Genomic DNA, 23,040 nt, shown 5'->3' with positions numbered 1-23,040 from the left:
ATTGGGCAAAGCGAGCAGCAGAGCTGAAGATCCATGAGATAGAGAAGGGATCCACAGCCTCCTATACCGGTGAGAATTAGGGAAGATGGCCACTATGATACCATTGGAGGGGAGGAATTACTCTACTTCCACAATGCTTTCCAAAAGGAGATGATATTCTATTGTTGTGAGTCCAATAAGGAGGATTTCACTAACTAGCGAATTGAGTGTTCTAAAGCCCAATGTGCCGTAAGTTTCTACGTTCTTCTGGTTTTCCATTTGTTGTAGACTATTTTAGGGAGATGGCCAAAAGGAGGGGAATTGAGTACATGGAGACATTATTGGCTCATTGGTGTTATAGGATCCACACCTTCCTGGGGTCCTTTGGTAAGTTAGGTATCTTGGCAGAGGATGTGTCCTCCCTATAACATAAGAGGAGAGTTCACTCCAATGCAATTAGCTAATGCAGAGAGCTTGCCCAAGGAGAAGGCGCCCCTATACGATGAAATGAAGGGAAGTATTGCAGCATTTAAGAAAGCGTTGTTAGGTAATGGGCACAGAGACAAAGTGCCCCTTCACAAGTGGGTATGATTTTGGCATTTGTGCAGAGCGATGAGGGGTTAATCCCAACATGAAGAAGGTTAATTCATAAGTGTGCATACCATTCCTATCCATGTATGAGTGTGAGAAGTTTAAAGTCACAACCCCTCACAATGTGAAACCCTTTACTATCAGCATTGCAATGTCAAATGGGGAACAAGATAGGCAGGTGCTTGTTGCCATATCGCGGGAAACAGTGGATGAACTACAGGGTAACTGCAGTTTTAACAAGGCCTCAATTAAGAAGTGCATCAGTGGAGTTAGTTTTTTTTTTGTATATTACCCCTATGTCTATGATGTGGATAATGTTTATGACTGTTGCATAGGGCGCCTGACCAAAGAAGGGGAGTAGTTGGAATTTTTGGTTAAATATGAGGAAGACAATGTGTGTATGGCAGCATTTACTTGCTAGCCAGGAGTGATAAATATTTTGGATAAGCACAAGTGCATTGAAGTCAATAGCTTATAAACCTGGCAGGTTTTTGTCATTGTTTAGGTATACTGCATTGTGTTCACTATACTTGATTGTGGGCGGGGAAGATGCATTCTTCCACCCCAACAAAGGCTACCCCTTTACAGGGTGCAAAGAAATTCTTGTCACAACTTACAAACAAGGAGGTGCCTTGCAATCTAAGCAGGTGCTATATTTACAACAACAATTCGTGGAGCTAAAGTTTATATCAACCAATCCCAAGGCCCGACATGTGATGGCCCCTTAGAAGGTGCAATTGTTGAAAAGAAGAACAAAGGAGGAAGTAAAAGGAAAATGCCAGAGACAGCCTGCTAAGGTGGGAGGCACTAAAGTGGTCTACCTGAGAGGCAGTAGATGGCATAGGGAGGTTCTAGAAGGCTGAGAATGAGAGAGAGCAAGGGAGCTGAGGTTCAAATCTGGCAAAGCTTATGCAAGGCCTAGGATAGGATCGTGTGTGGGGATCCTCGAAGACCACCTATTTATAGAAATCTCCTTGGGAAAGGGGGGAAACTTTCCTTCTTTGGGAAAGTTGTTACTAGTTTGTTGGATCTGGGGTACATAGGCAAGTAAGGGTTTTGGACGTGTCCATGTAGTTATATCAGTACTTGAGTTCCCGCTCTTTCCTAGAGTCTGCATGTGAACACTATTAACCTTGGAGAGAGAAACAAACAAGAGAGAAGCAAGAAACTCCAAGGTTGTAGGGTTGATCAGATGTTGATCCAACCCAAAAAATATATATATTTACATTAAAAGGTAAATGGATAAGATTGTCCTTAGTTCCTTACAAAAGAAATAATAAAACAAAGTTGTACAAAGCTATACACTAATATACACGCCTAGTAATATACATACAAAGAAGGTAAAAGTACAAAACTACACCCTCAAACTGATGTTGGGAAATAAACATCAGTTTGTCCATAAGAAAATTGTGTATAGTCCTAGTCATAGCTTTGGTGAAGAGAACTATAAGCTGCAAGCCATAAAAGACATGTGGAGAGAGATGTGGCCAAGAAGAAGGTCTCAAATACTTCAATGTGTTTAGTATGCTCATGGAAAACCGGGTTGGATGTAATCTTGATGGCACACATGTTATCAACAAACAGAGGAATGGAATATGAATAATCAATATCCATATCAAAAAGTAAAGCTTTGAGCTAAACTATTTCACTGAATACAGAGGACATCACTCATTGCATCGCTTCAATAGATGACTTGGAAACGGTTTGTTGTTTCTTGCATTTCCAAGAAACTAGAGAATCGGCAAGGAAGATACACCAACCAGTAGTAGAACAATGAGTGTCAGGGCAACCAACCCAATCAGCATCAACATAGGTTCGAAGTTGAGTAGAGAAGGAGGATGAGAAAAATAAACCTTGAGACATCGTTCCTCTAGCATAACAAATGATCTAGAGGACTGCTGAAAAGTGGGGCTGATGGGGAGTAAAAACAAATTGACTAACCAATTGAACTACATAGGAAATATCCAACCGAGTCATAGTAAGGTAGATAAGACTACCCACAAGTTGCCAATATAAAGTAGCATCTGGAAGAGGCTCACCCTCATCCTTAATTAGCTTAAGATTGAGCTCCAAAGGTGTATCAACTTGTTTACAATCAATTAGGCGAGCCATTGCAACTAAACCAGAGGCATATTTCTGTTGATTGACAAAGTATCCCTGAGGACATTACTGAATTTCAAGGCCCAGAAAATAGGTGACTAGCCCAAGTTATTAATACCCTCCACATCATCTCCTATGATAAGGATTCATCAACATATACCAAGAGGAGAGTCAACCCTTGTGCTCACTTGAGGGTAAAGAGAGAGTAATCTGATGTACTTTTCTGAAATCCAGCATTGAACACAATTGTACAAAAACAGTCAAACCATGCTTGTGGAACCTATTTAAGACTATATAGAGATTTCTTCATCTTACACACCAAGTGAGGGTTATCATAGTATCCAAAAGGTGGTTTCATGTAAACTATCTCTTGTAAATGCCCATGAAGGAAGGTATTCTTGACATCCATCTAATAAATTGTCCATTGCCTAAGAGCAATAGTAGCCAAAAGTAAGCAGACAATTGTCATTTTAGGAACTGGAGAAAAGGTTTCATCCTAGTCAATCCCATATTCTTGCCTATAACCTTGAGCAACCAAGTGGTCTTTATACTGGTCTAAAGTACCATTTAACTTGAGTTCACTAAATAGACCCAACAACTACTAATGATGGAGGCATTTGGAGAAGGAGAAACAAGTTCCCATGTATCATTCTCCAATAGGGCCTAAACCCCCAAATCCATGGCATCTTTCCCATGCTTAACTGCTACAACCTAGTGATAGGACTTGGGAATGTCTATAAAGGACATAACAGCAAAAAATGAGCTATGGCTAGAAAGGTAACCATAGCAGTCAAGTGGATGAGAAATGCAAGAAGATCGACATAAGAAATAGATGAAGCCAAGGTAACAAGAGGAGAAGAGGGACTAACAATAGTAATGGGTGGAGAAGGATGATCAGTGACTGGTGCTGGAGGTGGAGGAAGCATGGACGTTGAGTGAACCGGATGTTTCTTGGAATAGACTAATAGCTGCTGAGGACTAAGAGGAGGAGCATGAGCATCACCTGTAGAACCAAAATGATGCAGAATAGAGAAGGATGATGGTGCAGCAATTTAATAATGTGCTCAAAGAAGGAAAGGTTCTCAAGAAAAATGACATTACGGAATATGCGCAGCTAACAAACCTTGGGATCATATAACAAAGGAATCCCTTGTGTTCCATACTATATGCCATGAATGCACACATAGCTGATTGAGCAGTTAGCTTTGTATGTTCATGAGGGGGGGAGACGGACAAAGCAGACACAAAGCATGGACGGGTTAGGTGGAGGATGAAATAAAGACTAAAAGGGAGAGGAGTTTTCAAGAAGGAAGGATATTAATAAGGTATATATTAGTGTTGGTCGCCTCCACCCAGAATGTAATGGGAACATGAGAGTCTTATAACAGTGATCTCACCATACTAGCAATATGACGGTTCTTGCGCTCAGATACCCCATTTTGTTGAGGTGTACCTAAATAAATCTCTAGAACTGAATTTCCCCCTAAATCGGACCTCAAGATGCTTATCGTACTTTTAAATTGGGTCATAACAATGGCACGAAAATTCTTAAATGTGTGAAAATCTTCTAATTTCTTGCGAAGAAAATAAACTCAAGTATATCTAGTGCAATCATCAATAAATGATGCATAATATCTATAACCCAAGCGTAAGATAATAGGAGACAACCAAACATCACTGTGAATGACATAAAAAGGTGTAGAAGCATGTTCAGAAGAAGATGGAAAAGGAAAAACATGACTTTTACTATTACAACAGGTCAAGGAAGATTTATCAACATTTATAAATGAAGAAACAGTCATAGGCAAATAACTAGAAGAAAAGCCGAAAACACATATGAAAGGGGGAAGACACGAGTAAGCAAACTAACCAGCCAGACCAATACAAAAAAAAAAAAAAAGAAAAGCAGAGGAAATAGTCAAAGACATAATCTGATGAATCTTATCTTCAGACAAGGTGCCTTGTGAGTCAATTTTGAGATCTAATGAGGAGGAAGAAGTATCATCCGGTTCAGCTGAAACCTAATAAACCTTATGTTGTCCTTTCTTGAGGGGCCTAGTAGCATTCCACAATAATATGTCCTTGTTGTCTACAGTAAGTGCAAAAATGTTTCTTCTTGCAGTGAGATGCTACATGCCCAAATTCCTTGCACTCATAGCACTACATCTTCATAAAAATCCTTCTTCCCTTTTTGTTTGGTAGCCAAAAATACAGCATCTATTCCACGTTCTTTCTTCTAATCAAGAGAGGACGAGTAAGATGTAGAGTTTCCTCTCTTAATAACTCTCCAAGGATCATATCTAGATCAAGTACAGGCTCTCTACTAAGTATGTTTAACTGCACTGTCTCATAATCAGGCCTGAGGTGCATTAGAAAGTGCATAACTTTCTTCTTATCAAAGTGTTTCTTCATAGATTTTACATAACAATCTAAAGATAGATCTCCAAGGTGAACCAACTCATATTGAGTCCAGAGGTTCACAAAACCAGCATAGTACTCCTAAATTCATTTCTCTCCTTGAGTCTACCTCAATCTGACATTGCATAGACATGTTTGATTGTTGATACACCTTTTCAAGATGCTCAAACCATAGTTGTCAAGGCGACCATGGGGCGCCTAAGCAATGAAAATTTGGAAAAGGGAGGACTGAGGAGATGATGATGATGATGAGTGGAGAAAGGGAGGACTAATTTACATGGGTTTTGGCCATATTGTTTTCTCCCTACAAAGTTGCAAGAGTGAGACAAGGGTATACAGTTGGTTAAAATATATTGCCGATCTCAGTAATTTCAATTGGTAGTAAGGTATTAGAGCCAAAAAATAAACATCAAGAGTGAAAGGAAGTTTTCCTAATTGCAAATCAACAATGACAGTTGATTACAGTTGGTTATTTGTTTTTATCCAACATTACTACACCTAATATCACTCATTCTCATTCCAAGGAATAAACAAAGGCAGTTATTTTAGGGAGAGGTGGGATGAAAATCTGATATTGTTATATTGTGTACAGTCTCAGCTACCAATCCCTAGGGATGCCTGGTTGCATCATTGCAAATTCTAAGTATATTTCCTTAATAAGATTTTGTCATTCAACAGAAAAAATATATATATATATATCATTCTTTCTATGCAAATGACTGTAAATCAGTCTATTGACAATATAAAAATAACCACAGTTGAATGACCCAAAACAACATAGAAAACGTTCAATTCTCCCTGTGCATTTTCCTATTAGATTTGTGGTTTATGTATTTATTTGAAACAATGAGCTGCCTTTTCTACTAAACAAAGACTAAACATCAGTATATCATAGATTCCTGCATTAATATACTCCAGTAATACAATTGCTTACTCAAATTGATTATGTCAAAACTTGAGCCTCTCAAAAATCAGAATTTAACTAGGTTAATAAATCACAAGTAACACAATATATCTAAGACAATAGCAGGCAACCAAGCTGCCTTAGCAACCTTTGCAATCCAACTACAGACACAGAGGGGCCCATGAAAAGCATTTGTTATAGATAACAATAAATTCAATAAAAACCAGTGCACTCAAAAAACAAAAACATGTGGAAAAAAGTACAAAGCTTGCCCCAAGGTTTGGAGCACCAATTACCAGCCAACAAATATATACTATATATAAAAGTGTGATTGCAATATGAAACGTTTTTGGACTAAAATTACCCTTTGTTTGAGAAATGGTATAAAAGTCCTTTCATTACAGTTTTAACGCCAGATTTAATGGCTACTAAAATGCCCATAATTTTGTACTTAGTCCATTTCTAATGGTAAGATTGAAAATGTAACTTCAATTATTACTTTCCACCCCATTTAATCCTCTCTCATTAAGGCTTATACTTTAATTATTAACTCCCATTTTTCTCTTATCAAATTAGATCCGTGTCAATTATTTTAACAATATAAACCCATATATTTTAAAACTAACTCAAAAACAAAAGTGCTAGCTAAGCGATTCAACCATCAGAATCAAATTGATCAACCTATGAAATCATAGTTAGGATAGAAATAAATATAGAAATTTACATAAAATGTAGAAAAAATTAGACACATTTTTGATATTTTTATTAATCAAATTAAAAAAATAAGTGTAATAAACAATAATTATTTTTATTGGTATTGAAAAAGAAATACATAATTTAGAACTGACCAAAAATGAAATTATTTTACTGTTTGGCAAAGACCAATAATTCAAATTTTGGGTCAAACATGTTCACCTTTAATGTCATAAATAAATAATAAAGTTAATAAAATATAAAAATACAAAAATGAAAAAATACATAAATTTTGCAAAAAAGATTAGGCACATGTATAATATCATATATTTATCATATTAAACAAAAAGTAAGTGTGACATATTAGAATTATTTTTCACATAAATAGTACAAAAAAGTTAAAGAAAAAATTGAAACCATCAATAATTCTACATTTATACTACTATTAAAAGTATGAATAAGATTGTGGGACTTTCTTTTGACTAAAATACTCAATTTTGAATTTAGTCCCTATTCAATTATGAGGTTTAAATTATAAATTGAACTACTACTTTTCACCCCATTCAATTCCCTCTATTTAAATCTTACATTTTTTGATAAATGAACGAAAAAAATGATACACCAAAAAATATTAAATATTACAAAAAGAAGAATCTAACCAAGCAAGTACGCCTATCAATGATACTTTAAATGTTGCAATTCGATCTGATTATCACATATTTGGGTGAAGTGCTTATGTAATTAGATTTGGATTTTCAATCCACATCTGATTAATAATAAAAAACAAAAAATAAAAAATACATAAAGTTCATAGAAAATTTTGGATACATTATTACTATCATTATCATCATCTAGAATTACCACGTGCACACTTACTAGTACAATAAAAAGCAAACAACAGCACAGCCAAGCAAAAACAAACTCATGTAAAATTATTACAGATTGAAACCCAGCCCTGGACATCCCCAATCTAACTGGTTTCTTCCCAACCCTGCTCTTGCAAGTGAGTCTGCTACAACATTTGCACACCTAGGCACCCAATTGAATGAGCAATTCAAATTGGTAGCCATAGCTTGTACCTGTCTCACCATTGGTTTAAACACCCATGAAAAGCATTTTGTTCTAGTATATCTTTTCATGAGCCTTGTTATATCTCCAACATGTTGCAGAGGGAGATAAGCTATCATTCCATACGAATTTTCATTACAAAAACAGCACAAAGGATGACTATTTCCAATTTGTTTGAGATAATTTGCTCTATAATATCAGGTACATACCCAATATGAATACATGTGGCTGGTTTCTTCACTAGTTAACAATTCCACATTTTATGGCACATTCACCATTGGTGTATCTTGAAAATCAGAAAATTTAGTTAATCACAGCTTAATTTTTAGGAGACTAATCTTGACATTATTAAACATGAAGAACAACAGTCAAGAATCTACATTATATAAGAAGATAAATATCTTATTTAAGGATTTTGAGGATCTAAAATCATGAGAAACTCTCAGGGTTCTGAATGAATTGCTTGTGTATAAAGAAATATTGGATTAAGGGATAATTCAAAATATATATATATATATATATATATATATATATTACTAAAGATGACTAAGAGAGCATACTTCTCCAGCAGCTACAGTAATGACATGAGGAGTGAAACCTTGTCCTGCTTGCCCTGCATCAAATAGCTAAACTATGAACATTACATATAATTATGGCACACACTTAAATTCAAATAAAGCTTATAGAATCTCAAAGTTTAACAATATCATGATAGCACAATACTAAAATGAAACCCTTGCCATATAACAAATTGCAAAACAAAATCAATGTAAAAGAGGAGGATGGAAACTAAAATATCGAGGTATCTTATCCTCAACCCACCAGCAACTTTAATAGGTTCTACAAAGCACTACATAACAACAACTTTGTTAACCAGAACATATATTGCCACCTGCTATCAACAACCTGAACAAGAGCTATTTAATTATCTCAGTCCACCTAAGCATTTCTTTCTTGTATAGGGTTCTCAGAAGATCATGTTTATGCACTTGTGTTGTCCCTTTTTCATCTGACCAGTATTTGTGGCTTTGATTTGCAAAACAATGTATAGCAGAACTGTTAATTCATGATTTCTGTAATATAAGTATATGGACATATAACAGAACCACAGATAACCAGGATATAATAGCTCCAAAAGAACAAAGCTGATAATACAGAACCAAAACTATTTCTCAGCAGCAGGTTATGCTTCTACATCACATGCACAAATGCTCAGAGGGACCAAAAACAATGACCTAAGAAAAATGACACCACACCAACCATAGAAATCTAAATAATAATGTAAGATATTCAAAATAAATTGCAAACATAAAAACATTATACGGATATTACCAAACAACATATATTTCATCATTTTTTGGATAACCATGCCAGTATATTTTTCCAACATATACAATAGAACCTCCCACTACAATTCAAAAAAGAAGCGTTCACAGATAATAAACTGCTTGTTCTACCTTTCCTAATACAGCACTCCACATTTTTTTGTTTTGAAAATTTCTGTTGTTCCTCTCTCTCCAGAGGCTAGATGTCAAAGGGAATCAGATTAGAATGCTACCTCTTTCCATAACCCTTCACTGGCGATAAACCATCAAAATAGCCATAAGCCTAGGACTATCCGCAATCGAAACGGTCACATTCCATTTCTGAATTGAGGGGGGGGGGGGGGGGGGGGGGGGTAACAAATAAACAGGCTGTCCAGAAAGGATTCAAACGATATATACGCATTTCTTAAAAGCCTGTTCCCTTGAGATGAGGTGCACAATTGTTAAGATTTTGTTTACATATGTTATCCACATGAAAAAGCAAGCTTTAGTTGCAATGTGGGGTGACCAAATCCATCTCCAAGGATACCTATTCCTAGCAAACAGAAAAGTCTAACAAGATTTCACTAATAGACCATTTAGATCAAGGCCCAATACTCTTTTCCATCCCTTGAAATATCTACCTTTTATTGTTGAATTCTTTCAAGTAGGGAATATTAATTCACCTTCCTCCTAATCATTCACAATACTTCTATCCCCAAGGAACCAAAACCACTTCATTTGCAACAATTTCATAATATTCTCATATTGAAGCTTCCTCATTACAAGCTAGATGATATCAGTGAGAAAAGGAAAAGAGTAGCCAAACATTGTAAGATATGCTGCTTTCTCAAAGGAAACGTTTTCCTGATTTTCCCAAGTGCCCAAATTTTTTTCTATTATACAGATGCTTCTTGGTGATTTCCATGTTCCATTGGGAAGATAGTATCAACCTAGAAGCTCAATGTAGTGAGAAAGAAAAAGAACAGCATCTTGGAGCATCATTCCCTTGGAAGTCATCTGGGCCATTTGGATGGTAAGAAATGCCAAAGTCATTCATCACTGCTCAAATCTGAGGATGTGATTCTAAGAATGTCAGTAGCAAAGGCTCATTATTGTTTCAGTTCACAAGACTTTCAGTAAAGTTGTGCATTTCTCCTACTTTTATTGTGTTAGTCTTTTATTATTTCAAAGGTAACAATTTTTTTTTAATTCTCAGAACTTAAACTTCCCTCTACAAATCCTTGTACAAGCAGATTTTTAATGCTCAGGACTTAAACTTCCCACATGCAGAAATCTGGTTACCTCATGTCCCTTCAAAAGCTGCCTTCCTACTATCATTTGATACACTAGACAAATGTCTTACCAGGGACAAACTGCTGAGGAGAGGTGAACCCCTGCAGTCTAAAATTTATGTACTATGTGGAGGTGAAATGGAAACAGAAAGCCATCTGTTTCTGCACTGCAAAGTGGTGGGAGAAATATACTCCTACTATTGCAAAATCTTTGATATCGGCTGGTGCTACTCAGGTAACCTGGAAAACCACTTAAAGGAAGATAGTTGTGGAGTACCATTCCAGTAGCTATATTGTGGGGTCTCTGGAAAGAAAGAAATCAAATGATATTTGAGTCGAAGTCTCAATCAGTAGAAAAAATGATGAGGAAGTTGTTGGGGTCTGTTCATTCAAGGTTGGCATCCAGAGAAGCATTTTGTAATACACCTCATTATAGTTTTTCTTTTTCTTTTTATTTTTTGGGCCTGTCACTATACTTTTGTATAGTGACTCACTTTACATGGCAATACCTATACATGATTTAAATTAAAAATTACAATACTTCAGTTTTTTCTCAAAAAAAAATACAAGAAATGAGTTCTGTTTAAGTTCTTGAAATTCTAATTCAATTTCATGATATAGCTTCTCACTATTCATAGGTTTTAATTTTCCTTTTATATTATTTGTACAATTTACTTTTACAAAGATAGAGCAACAATAATCAGGATGTTAGAACTTGTGTAAAATGCATACCATGGAAAGAAAAAACATGCACTGGATACCCAAAGGAATGTGACCCCCAGCATATTATGCAACATCAACCCATCCATTTCCAACTCAAAAAATTTCCATATCAGATGGATCAAAGATAAAGTTAACATGAGCAAGATATGTAGAGATAATTAAAATAGGCAATCTATGAATAACAATAACTATAAGAATAAAACATAAAAGCATGATTATATAGTGATATGTATTCAATTTCCAACTCACTAAGTAAAACAGTGGTACATATTTCCAAAGACAAATCACATAGAAACTGGCCAGAGGAAGAAAAAAAAAAAAACGTCTATCCCCAACGCTAATGACATGTCATCATTGCACTCAAGGATTTAAGTTTCACTTCAGAAAAGGGGAAAAATCTACCTATGCTTCCATGAAATCTTGAGTACAGGTCAAACTTTCAAGGAAAAAAAACAAACACCTAGAATTTAAAATAATAATAATAATAATTCTCTTTCTTCCTATTATGTCCCATTCTTCCAATTTCTTCTCCAATTCAATCTCATGTTTCCTATTTCTTGCATTTTTCTGTATTAACTGATTAATCTTCCATTTCATTACTAAAATTGTAAGAGTTTTATATAATATACATCTCATTCCAATTAACCTCAAAATTGGAAAAACGAAAAAAAAAAATGAATCTTACTTCTCTTACTTCCTATTATGTCCAATTTCTTCTCCAATTCAATCTCATCTTTCCTATTTCTTGTATTTTTCTGCATTAAGTTATTAACTGATTAATCTTCCATTTCATTACTAAAATTGTAATTTATATAATATATATAATATACATCTCATTCCAATTACCCTCAACATTGGAAAAACAAAAAAAAAAAATTGAATCTTACCACAAAATTTCAATCCCTAATTGGTTGCCATTGCAGTTTTATAGTTTAATATTTCTTCTACAAAATTTAAAAAGACAAAAAGTAAATAAAGAAATACCAACACTGACAACCAAAACCTCCATCACTAAAAATAAGAGGAAATAGAGCGCCTTCCACATTGACAAACAGAACTTTATAACAGCAAGCCTTCATGAAATCAAGAACGGCTTTAGAAGGATCTAATTTCAAAAATTTGACCTCTTGTTTAATTAACTGAACGAAGATGTATGAAAAAACTATGCAGATTTCTACCCAGCTATCCTCTAACCAAACAGCAGAAATGTGTAATTCCCATAGTGTTATTTCCAACTGCATGCAATTATGCATGTAAACTCGAGTTCATATCAATCACCCATTCCAAAAGATGAAGAAATAACCATAGAAATGAATGCATGATTAACAAAGGTGAGCAATGGAAAACACTGAAACCTATAACGTATACAGAACTGACACCATGCATCTTTACTCGATACATGCAAGCAAAAGAAGCAATCGAGATTAGAAGTAATTCTACGAAATTAGGCAAAAAACATGGAAAAGGAAGAGAAGGGTTTCTGCAACTCACCAAGCGCAACCAACTGGGCTTTCTTAGAAGACGAAGAAGACGAGCCCGATGACTGCTCCTTCTTGCGAGGCGGAGAAGACAGAGGAAGCAAAGAAGGTGAAGTGACCTTCTTTGCAGAAGACACCGAGGATGAAGCCGTGGCATTCACTGGTGCGTCGGCTGTACCATACTTCCTGGGCCTACCCCGTTTCCGGCGCACTGTCTCCGGTGGCGCCGAAGCAGCGACGGGGGCTCTTCCAGTCACCGAATGCGGGGGGAAAACGAGGGGAGTCCCACCTTCCGACGACGAGTAGTGACCGGAAGATGCGTTGAGGTGGTGGGGGTTGGAAAATATCCCATTAGTGGCGGCTGAAGTGGTGGTGCTCGTGGTCGTGGTGGTGACGCTGAGGTGGGTCGGGTGGTGCTGCTGCTGCTGATGGTGGTGGTAGTAAGAGCTCAGGCCGCTTTCGTTCCCCTCCATCAGAGAGAGAGAGAGATGGGATTTGGGTACTCGATTCAATTTGGGCTTTTTCTTTTCTTTTTTGTTTTGTACTTTTTGGGGATTGGAGAGAATAAAATACCATTGGTCACATGTGCACAGAACCATCTATCCGGATCGGCCTCCCACGTCGGGCCCACCTTATGGATCAAGTGATTAGATTGTTAAACTAACGGTTAAGATCACGTCATCACGATAGTTAGTAGTTATTAACATCAACAGAGGACCACTGGACCAGCACCGGTGGCTGATTAGGGCAATTCCAAATTTTGATAAATGGGTCACATTCCTCCTGAAAAGACAAAAACACCCCTACCAATACCAAAGCACAGTGGTTTATACTTTTATGGTGTGCCTTGCCTTTCCCTTTCAAAAGCGTATACAACTCGGGATGTGCCCCCTTTATAAACGAGATGTGTTCTTATCACAACTTATAATTGATAAAATATTATTTAATTATCGAGGAATTCTTGTAAAGTGTAAACTACGGGCGTACATAATTTTCGGGAAATCTCGCCGCATATGTGTGGGGCCCACTAAAAGACTGGTCCCACCTTATCTGTACAGTTTGTCTGTAGCGCGAAGAAGCGCAGGAGTTTCTTGAACTCGTGTTGTTTGCTTAGGATTTCGCTGATCACGTGCCACCTTCGGAACATGTTAAATTAATAGTATTTTTACTTATTTTGGGTTGAGCATTCTTTTGCCGCACTCGCTACGGAGAGTTTATATGTAATCTGTTTATTCATTCAATAACGATACTAAAATAATATTTTAGTACTCAGTACGGGAAAGGGTTGTGGTGGAGTGACCAATGAATGGACAAAAGCAGGCTGCCTCCTTGGGTTATCACCGTTGGGTTGGAACTTTTGGTATGTATTCGTTAATAATTTCCACGTAGAAAAGGATATGCATGGAAAATTTCAGTTTTAAATTCCTCAAGCTGGGAAAAGAAGAAACTGGAATACCGTATCTACGCCTCACACCGACATGCACTTCGTATCGTGCATTGGGAACATTTTATGGGAGACGTTCTCAATGCACGGTGGGATGTCTCTGTGAAGTCGTTGTGAGGCATCCGGAGAGTGAATCTCAATTCAGAAAAGAAATGGATAAAGAGTAATGGATTGATAAGGATGGCCTACTCAAGAATGACTGTGTTTGCACTGACTGATGCATTGGAAATCCCTATAAAATAAAGCATAAAAGTATGAAGATATTTTCAATGCGGAAATGGGATTCAGCCATTGCAAAGTCCGTTCAAACAATCATGATAATGTTGCATTGGAATATTTTCCTATGAAATAAAACATAGAAGTAGGGAGACATTCCCGAGTAAAGACTGTTCGAACAGTGTTTGAACAGGCCTTGCAGTGACTGAAGCCGATCTCCTCAATGCAAGGTTGTTCAAATGGTGTTTGAACGAGTTTGCACTGACTGAAGCCCATCCCATTTCTTTGTAACAAGCATTTGACAGCTCTGAACAGCAATTAGAAATTAAAAATAATGGGTCTGAACAGCAGTGGCCTTTGTGCTGTTTTCTTTCTTCAATACTTCATAAATGAGACCGGATATGCTCCTCACACCTGACGCCTCACATGCAAATCCTATCATGCATTGGGAACATCTCCCATACCTATTGATTATTATTCATGGGAGATGTTCCCAATGCATGGTGGATGTGCCTATGAGGCGCCCATTTGTGAGGAGCAGATCCCGTCACTTTGTAAACCAGTTAACCAAAAAGTAATGCTTCAGAATTGGAGACAGGATATGCTTCTCATAAAAGGCGCCTCACACACACATCCTACCATGCATTGTAAACATCTCTCTTGTAAGTTATTTTTCATGGGAGATGTTCCTAATGCATGGTGGATGTGCATGTGAGGCGCCCAAGTGTGAGGAGCAGATCCTGTTCCTTAGAAATGTTGAGAACTTATCTGGACTGACTTGCCACGTGGAACATCACAAGAATATTTAACTTAGCATCCTAAATCCCTGACTGCTCCTTCTTCATCTGCACAAAGCAGAAGCTTTTGTGCAGCGTTTGGCTTGGCTCCTTCCTCGGTAGATAAGAAGCTTCTAAGTCTGTATCCGTAGCAGTAAGAATCCTGTTTGGAAGAGAAACTGTTCCACCTTCACCTTACATGGCATGACTGATGAGGATTTTTGTTTCAGAAGCAGGAATTCTGGGATTAGAATCTTCCATACTGATTTTTGATAATCAGTAGATCTTGGAATCACTGTAAAGATTCTGATCCAATAACTCCAAAATCATCTCTTGTTAATATACAGTCTATGAATGAATGCACAATTGGGTTGACGAACCAATGGGCTTGGGACCGAGGTAGGTTTGATGTGATGGATTTGACACTCCAATTCATAGATATTTTTTCGTCTTGGGTTCTTTCATTCCTTATTGGCCACACGGGTTCCCTTATCTATCAAGCAAATTCCTTTTATAGGTAGGGCTTACAATAGTAATAATGTACCATACATTTAAAAATACTACAAGCTTTTGCACTTGTTGTATTTGTAAGACAAAATTATTTATAATTTATGAATAGTTATAAAGTTTATGAAATGAGACTAAAGGACATACATTTAAAAATACTAGTAACCGTGTATTTGATTTTGTAATAATATCTCAAAGACAAAATTATTTATAATTCATGGATAGTTTATGAATATAAATGGCCAATTTATGAAGTGATAGTAAAGGATATATATGCCCTCTTTATGTCCATTGTATGCTTAAACAAAAGGGGTAGAAAACGTCCAACGAAAATTCAAGAAAGAAGGGGCATTCGCTCTTTTATAGATAGTATAGATTTTTGAGAAAAAAAAAACATGAAATCCCCTACTTATCTAAAATTTGGGGTCAAGGTGTTATTATCTTTTTCTAAACCTTCCAAAATTTGGGCAAAAAAGGAAAAAAAAAACAGAGAAAAAACTATGGATAAACTCTATAGAGTGGTAAAATGGGGTCAAGGGGTTATTTCCTTTTTCTATAGAGTGATTGTCAGAGCTTCATGTGGATAAACTCTTTGCCAATGGATTGGTATCAGATGGGGATTAGGGTCAGAAATGGGGATGTATTCTAAAATTGGGGTTAGGGATAGGGAGTGATTTCACCATGAACTCACTCCGTTTCCATTCCAGTTTTTTATCTAAAAAAACAAATCTGGTTAAAAAAGAAAGGTTTTAAATAAAAAGAAAAGAAATAAAGGAAATGAAACTCTCTATTGGCTAAGTGTATTTAACCTCTAATTAAGCCACAGAACTGAATGATTAAAATGGCTTCCTCAGGGTACAACAACAACCTTTTTCTTGGGAAACAAATGGAGCAGGATGGGCTATTAGAGGCTCATAGTGATCAGCTCGAGCACCGCACCAACATGAACAAGAAAAGATATTAAAGAAAAAGAAAAACTTTATACTGTGTTTGGTTTGAAGGAAAAAGTAGGGAAATGATAGAAAAGGAAAGGAAACCTTTACAAACCTTGTATGAGTTTCCCTACCATTCCCTTCTTTTTCCTATCTTTTCCTTCAAACCAAACATAACCTTAAGGATAATTGTGGATTTTATCTACAAGTTATTTGGTATAAGTGATAAAGTAAACCATCATATGACATAACATGAATTATAAAACAATGAAAAACAATAATTTGTCAATTTTAACTTGTGTTTCTGTTGGAATGTTGAACTGGATTATCTGCTCATATATAACATCACTTACAGCCCCGTTCACTTTTTGGTAAGTTACTTACTCGGGTAAATGCAATTACCTGGGTAAGTTTTTCTTGAGAAACACTTACCCAGGTAAGTGCATTTACCCATGTTCTTTTATATCTTAGGTAAAATAAGGCAATGACCATTTTATCCATAGAAATTCATTATTAAAAGGGGCATTTTTGTTACATTCAAGTGTTGACAACTTTCACTCTATGTGGGAAAGTTAATTATCCACCTAAAAAATGGGTAAGTGATACTCAAGAAAATAAACTTTCCCTGGTCCCCACATAAAGCTGAAAAAAGAACATGGGATTCTTGGTCAATGGGAACCAAAATCCCATTGACCAACTTTTCCCCCTCTCTAAATAAAAAAAAAAATAACACCCCCTAAGTGATAAAAATCATAAGCACAAGGGCCTTAGTCTTTTGTCCAAAATATATAGTAGATTTGTTGCAATGGAAGTCATACAAAGAAGATAAATGACTATTTACTTGTCCCTTTCATGAAAAGAAAAAATTGAAGTTCACAAATTTGACTTCTAGGATGGTGATGAAGGAACAAGACACAATTTTCTTTATCAACCATTCCATCTGACCCATGAGCTTTGATGCTGCTCAATCCGATGTGGTGCACAAACTGAGGAGAGCAACCAAATAGTCCTTGCCAACAGGACAACACCGAGGTGGAAAGACGGAACGACACTTCAAGACTTGTAATAAAAAAAGATGTCAGAGGCCCGAGGAGTTATCCTTGGGTAGGTACTCTGACGCTCAAATCAGTAGGAGGTGGTGGATGGTTGGGCTGAGCAATAAGGGTGATGGTCCAAGTGGAGTAACAGTATGGGTGTCAAAAGTTGAAATCCTTTACCTTGAGTGGGGAATGCCTCTTTGTAGCCAAAGATCCGTGTCCTTGTCGAATTGGGCTTCCGGGGTTATTGGGATGAGGTTAACCGCCAAGGTCTTCGGAGTAGAGTCCACATCATCGACAGAGTTGTCTTTCTCTCTTCTCTTATCCGTAGTTGTGTTTATCCACATGATGTGTAGCTTAAGTGATTGAGAGGATAAGATGGGGGGCCACAGTAGTAGCGTAGGTCGGTCGAGCTATGCCAACATAGCCGGGCTGGCCAGGCGACAACTGGGCGGCCATGTGTCTCTCAGAACTAGCTCAGCCATGACCCGAACCTATGAAGAAAGTAAATGTTAAAAGGAGAGTTAAAATGAATGAATGTTAATAACAATAGGTGGTATTTGTGAAGAAAAATTTTTGCCAAATATTTAACACAAAAGAGAAGGGACAGTTCATGGTAATTGATTCCATAATAACAATCATCATGTTTTGTTAATGGAGAAAAAAAAATCAGGCTGCCCATATTCTAGCTTACTTAGGTTGTGAAGCTAGAGTAACCGCTCACTTTTACTCTACCCGAAACTCTCATGCAATCTTTAATTATCAATAGTATGAAGTTGTCTCATTATTTAAAAAAATCTAAATGAAGCAAATTAAATTTTAAATACTGCTCCCCATCTTTATCTTTATTGAAATACATAAATTAACAGGTATGGCTATCATGATAAAGAACCTTGAAATGACGAAACTTCAAATACCATTCCAGGGTAATGTTCTTAACCCTTAAGGTACTAGTATATTCAGAAGTGGTCTACCTCTTCTAAAATGATTTTCTGCTTAAGTCAATAGGCTAGGCATGACCATTTAGTAAAGCCTATAGTATATGCCAAATGGTCTAAAAAGAAGACTTAGTGGTCCTACACAAATAATATACACAGTGGACCTCTTTCATATCTTAAACATTTTTACTTCCCCATAATTACCCATGACACGTGGAATACAAAAATTACCAGAGAATGAAAAGATGGAGTGATGTTAATCTGGTATAAGATAGTTATCCATATATGTGTTATGACTCTAAGTGAAACCAAAAGAAGACTGAAAGTTGACAAAAATACTCATCAAAAGAAAATATGAAAAATTTTCATTTCCATTTTCAAATGATTTCTCTCTTCCATTATGAATTTTAGCTCAGAAAACAAAGACTCCACAAATTAATTCTCAATCAAGTCTCTAAAGCATGTTTCAAATCACACTTCTAGTATACCTATTAGAGCACTCCAACATATCCACCAACATATTTTTTATATCCACCTTAAAAAAAGTCATCTATAGGGTGTGGGTTGGGTGAATTTGGGGAGAGAGGGGGTAGGTCTATGCCACCATACCTACAAGTCATATACTCATTTATTGACTGTGCAAAGAGGTTTAGCTTGTTTTGAAATGGGAAAAAAGTTATTATTGCTGGCTATGAATTCACAAAAGTTAGAAAAGTAGACTGTGTTTGGAAATGATGCAAATAAGTGTGAATGCAAATATGTAGAGTGTAAAACGATTCATATAAATTGCAAAATTGGGTTAGTTTTGCACTGACAAATTTACCTTCTTATCAAACGGACTTTTAGTTATAATGGATGCAAACGTGAATTTCAATAAAGCATATGATTTGTCTTTATCAAAAGCCCACTTGAATGCAAATTTACTGCTTTTTTATTGATGTACTTTTACATCTTATTATCAATGTAAATATGCATTAGTCTGTCATTTGTCAATATATAAATGTAATGTTGCCAAACACAAGCAAAAGTGAACCAGAGTGCAAATTTACCCTGAACCGGGGTTTACACTCCATTTGCATCGTTCCCAAACGCAGCCTTAGCAACTTACACCAAATTACTAATGACAAATTCCTCTCTCTAGCTATATGCATTTTTGCTGCGTTTCTACCTCTATCTAATAATTCACAATGATCAAAGGATTTCTGGTATTTTTGTTTTGTCATTTATTGGATGTTCTCTAGAACACTTCTAGAGAAAGATACCATATCCCTATTGTTTTAGTTTCATAAGACAAATATATTACCTTCCAGAGAGAAATGCATCCATTCCATTCACAAATATATTCATACTCCATTTCCAAATTTAATTTCACAACATCCTTTGATCGATTCAAAAACTTCACATGCTTTATTATACTTGAGCTTTTCACTCATTTCCTCCCTCTTCACAAGTGCAACATAAGATAAGATGCTATGAAAGTCTTAAAAATGAAGTATTCTTACAGCCCATAACATCAATTATGAAAGCTTATTAAGGAGTCTCTTTTCCTCTAGCTTAATAATTCCCTGCAAGCATCAAACTATACGCCTATTCCCTGTATGTAGAGACATGCATCTCATCTTATTTATCATGGGAACATTTGTATTTTTCCTGTCCAATAGGATTTAAATGCATTGAAGATCCTTAACATAATTGTGGCTCCATGTTACTCTTAAAGCAAACTGGAATCCCATCTGTCCCCATTCAGAAGAAAACAAAACTTCTACTGGAAAATGATGAATCTTTCATGGCATGGGGCAACTCATGAACTTCACCAATGAATTCAGTCTACTAAAGAAAAAATTACTCTATACGAATTTATGATACTTGGATGCAATAGTGCTTTGTAACTATGCATCATGATTAGTAGCAAACTGATCATTTAGTTTTCACCTTCTTAGTTCATAAATCTACCTAGAGGAAGAGATTCAAGTATTTCCAGCATCTAGATCCATCCTTTAAATCTAGTAATAACTTCTCTAATTAAGAAGAAGATGAAAAAAAAAAGAATCTGTTAAGTGCCTCGAGGTACTACCTTTATACTTAAATTTTATGACCTACAAGTAAATGCCAACCAAGGTTTTGAACTTATTCAGCTACTATTGACCAGGAAAAGAAAAACACCTTATTCGGACACTTAACCTCTCCAACTTCAAATACTCTTTGCCAGAAGTTAAGAGAAACAAATTGAGCTATTTGTACCAAAACCTTTCAAAGAAATAGTAGTTTCCAATGCCATACCTCTGTCAAGATCATTAGGATCAACATGTACAACAACTACCTTTCCCAGTATTGAGTGCTGCCCAGTTGGGGAAATCTACATTTCAAAGAGAGTGAAATGAACTCCTCAAAGCTCAAAAGAAGTTGGTACGACACTCCATAATGCAAGAATTTGAAATAAAGGTTTAAGGTAAGTAAGGTAGAATATAAAACCTGCATGTCCTTAATGAAAATTTCATCAACTCCTAGAAGCAAAGTAAGCTACATTTAGATGAACAAACAACTCAGGCCAACATATCTTTAATAAGCAATAAGAAGAAGAACACAAAATAGACAAGACAAACCATCTACGCCTGCCACTATGTTTCCCAAGTCACTTGCATGCCGCTCGATCTTCATCAGAGGGAGCTCCATGATCCTTCTTTAGTGGATTGAACTGAGGTCCTGCAGTAAGGGGATAAAAGGGAAAACACCAAAACCTATATTTTACTAACTAAACCAGAAGAACAAAACTGGCAAAGAAATGGGTGAAAATCAACATTTTGGCATGATTAAACACAGTGACTACCACAAAAAGAAATGACCATTTTAGGGGGTGATCACCAATATGTATAACTTTGTTTTGCAAAAGAAAAAAAAAATCAGACTGAAAACACAAAACCAAAATTGAAGCTTAATAAACAGAGAAGGAGCTCAACAATCCTTCTTTACCGGGTTCAGATGAGGCCCTGCAATATCAAAATCCAAGATTAATTAATAGATATAGTTCATTATCCTTGTTTATTGGATACAAATAATTAGCGCCTTCAATATGGGAAGAAGACAAAAAAAACACAAGAAACCATGTTTACTAACCAAACCACAAGAATAGAACCAGCAAAGAAATAGGTAAGTATCAACGATTTAGTGTTGATTAAAAAAACAAACTGTAACCAATTAAACTAAAATCATAAGATCAAGTAAAGAAATGGGTGGCCATCAAAAATTCAAAATTGGAGCCTAATCAGCATAGAAACACATAGAAGAAGGACCCACCAGTTGAATTGCAGACATTGGTGGTATTGCCAGGAGCATGAATATGAAATCCATGGAAACCTTGTGAGAGGCCCATGATCTTTCCTTTGACATGGGTAGCCCCTATAAATTAAAAACCACTACAAGATAAGAAAAACAAAAACAGAGAGAGAGAGAGGTGGGTGGCAGAAGGGAGGGAAGTAGAGACCGTTGGGTCCTTGGGCAAACTGAATAGAACCTCTGACGTTAATTATTGCTGATGGTGATGACAACAATCCCTTTAACAATGCCTTTTGCAGCCATTTTCCCAATGGGAAGTTTTTGAACAATTATAAGTGGATAGTATATATATATATATATATATATATAAGTACAAAGCAAATATAGAAATGTGGTTTAATATGTGGAATTTAATGTGGACTTTACTTGAAACTAATATTATATTGCGCAAGTTTTGTAGAGCGGCTAGAACCTTTGGCTTAATGGCTCAATTGAATGATATGTTGTGGTTATTTGGCATCCCTTTATTAGGGTTGTTCATCAAACTAATGAAACCGACCAAATTTATCAATCTGATCCAACTCAACTCAAGTTGGTCAGTTTTTAATATTTTTAGTGAATTTTGATTCACTAGTAAACCGTGTACGTGCATTTGCATGTGGTAGTATCTCTAAGGCAAAACTATTTATAATTCATGGACAATTTTTGGACGATTATAAGTGGGCGGTTTCTAAATGGTTATAAGTGGGCAGTTTCTAGAGTAAAGGAAATATGTATCCTCTTTATGCCTGTTATGCTTGGACAAGGGGGGTAGAAAACGTCCAATAAAAATTCCAAAAAGTAGGGTCATTCACTCTTTTATAGGTGGTATAGATTAATTTCTCAATCAGACTAGGTCGGGTTGGTTTCAATTTGGCCATTTGTAAGCTGACCAAAACTGAGCCGACCCAATTATAGATATATATTACTATTTTATATTTTAAATATAAATTTTTTAATATGAGAAAGTGGGAAAATTCCCATATTTCCTAGCTTAGAATAGATTATATTGTAAATTAAAATTTTTAATTTATTTTTTAATAATACTGGTATAATTTTTAAGTTAAATTTATTTCTTTTAAGTTTAAATCTTTGAACCGACTGACCAAATTGAAAATCGACCCAAATTGATACAATCCGAGTTGGTCAGTTTTCACTATTGGTCGGTTGGTTGTGACCAATTCCCTAACTTGACCAGGTCAATTTAGTTGGCCATACACTGTACAGCCAAGCTGAATCAACCCGTGAAAACATGTGGAAATACAATCTCTTTGTGGTATGGTCCATTCAGATGGTGGGCCTCACATGTACCACGCTCTTTTCCA

At 36.1% G+C, this 23,040-nt stretch overlaps 1 protein-coding gene and 1 pseudogene across 2 annotated transcripts in view; both read right to left on the bottom strand.

The window, feature by feature from the left end:
- Positions 1-13,091, bottom strand: part of LOC148864923 (AT-hook motif nuclear-localized protein 14-like) — a 29,765-nt gene extending 16,674 nt beyond the window's left edge. The window contains exons 1-2 of the mRNA XM_088977785.1: positions 12,567-13,091; positions 8,314-8,366 (exon numbers count right to left, since the gene is read on the bottom strand). Coding sequence (XP_088833911.1) covers positions 8,314-8,366; positions 12,567-13,026 — 513 coding nt within the window. The 5' untranslated portion in view covers positions 13,027-13,091. The remainder of the gene's footprint in view (positions 1-8,313; positions 8,367-12,566) is intronic.
- Positions 13,092-17,234: 4,143 nt separating this feature from the next.
- Positions 17,235-21,979, bottom strand: LOC148864922 (superoxide dismutase [Cu-Zn] 2-like; annotated as a pseudogene). The gene is made up of 6 exons (XR_016110797.1): positions 21,885-21,979; positions 21,698-21,799; positions 21,007-21,106; positions 20,876-20,907; positions 20,684-20,759; positions 17,235-17,959 (listed from the first exon to the last, which is right to left on the bottom strand). The product of XR_016110797.1 is annotated as a superoxide dismutase [Cu-Zn] 2-like (transcript).
- Positions 21,980-23,040: the final 1,061 nt, after the last annotated feature.

Source organism: Nelumbo lutea, chromosome 3 (assembly GCF_056320005.1).
Source record: "Nelumbo lutea isolate HS-2025 chromosome 3, American lotus-T2T, whole genome shotgun sequence".
Taxonomy (NCBI): Eukaryota; Viridiplantae; Streptophyta; class Magnoliopsida; order Proteales; family Nelumbonaceae; genus Nelumbo; species Nelumbo lutea.
The sequence above is the reverse complement of the archived record's forward strand: the minus strand, read 5'-3'. Positions and strand labels throughout refer to the sequence as shown.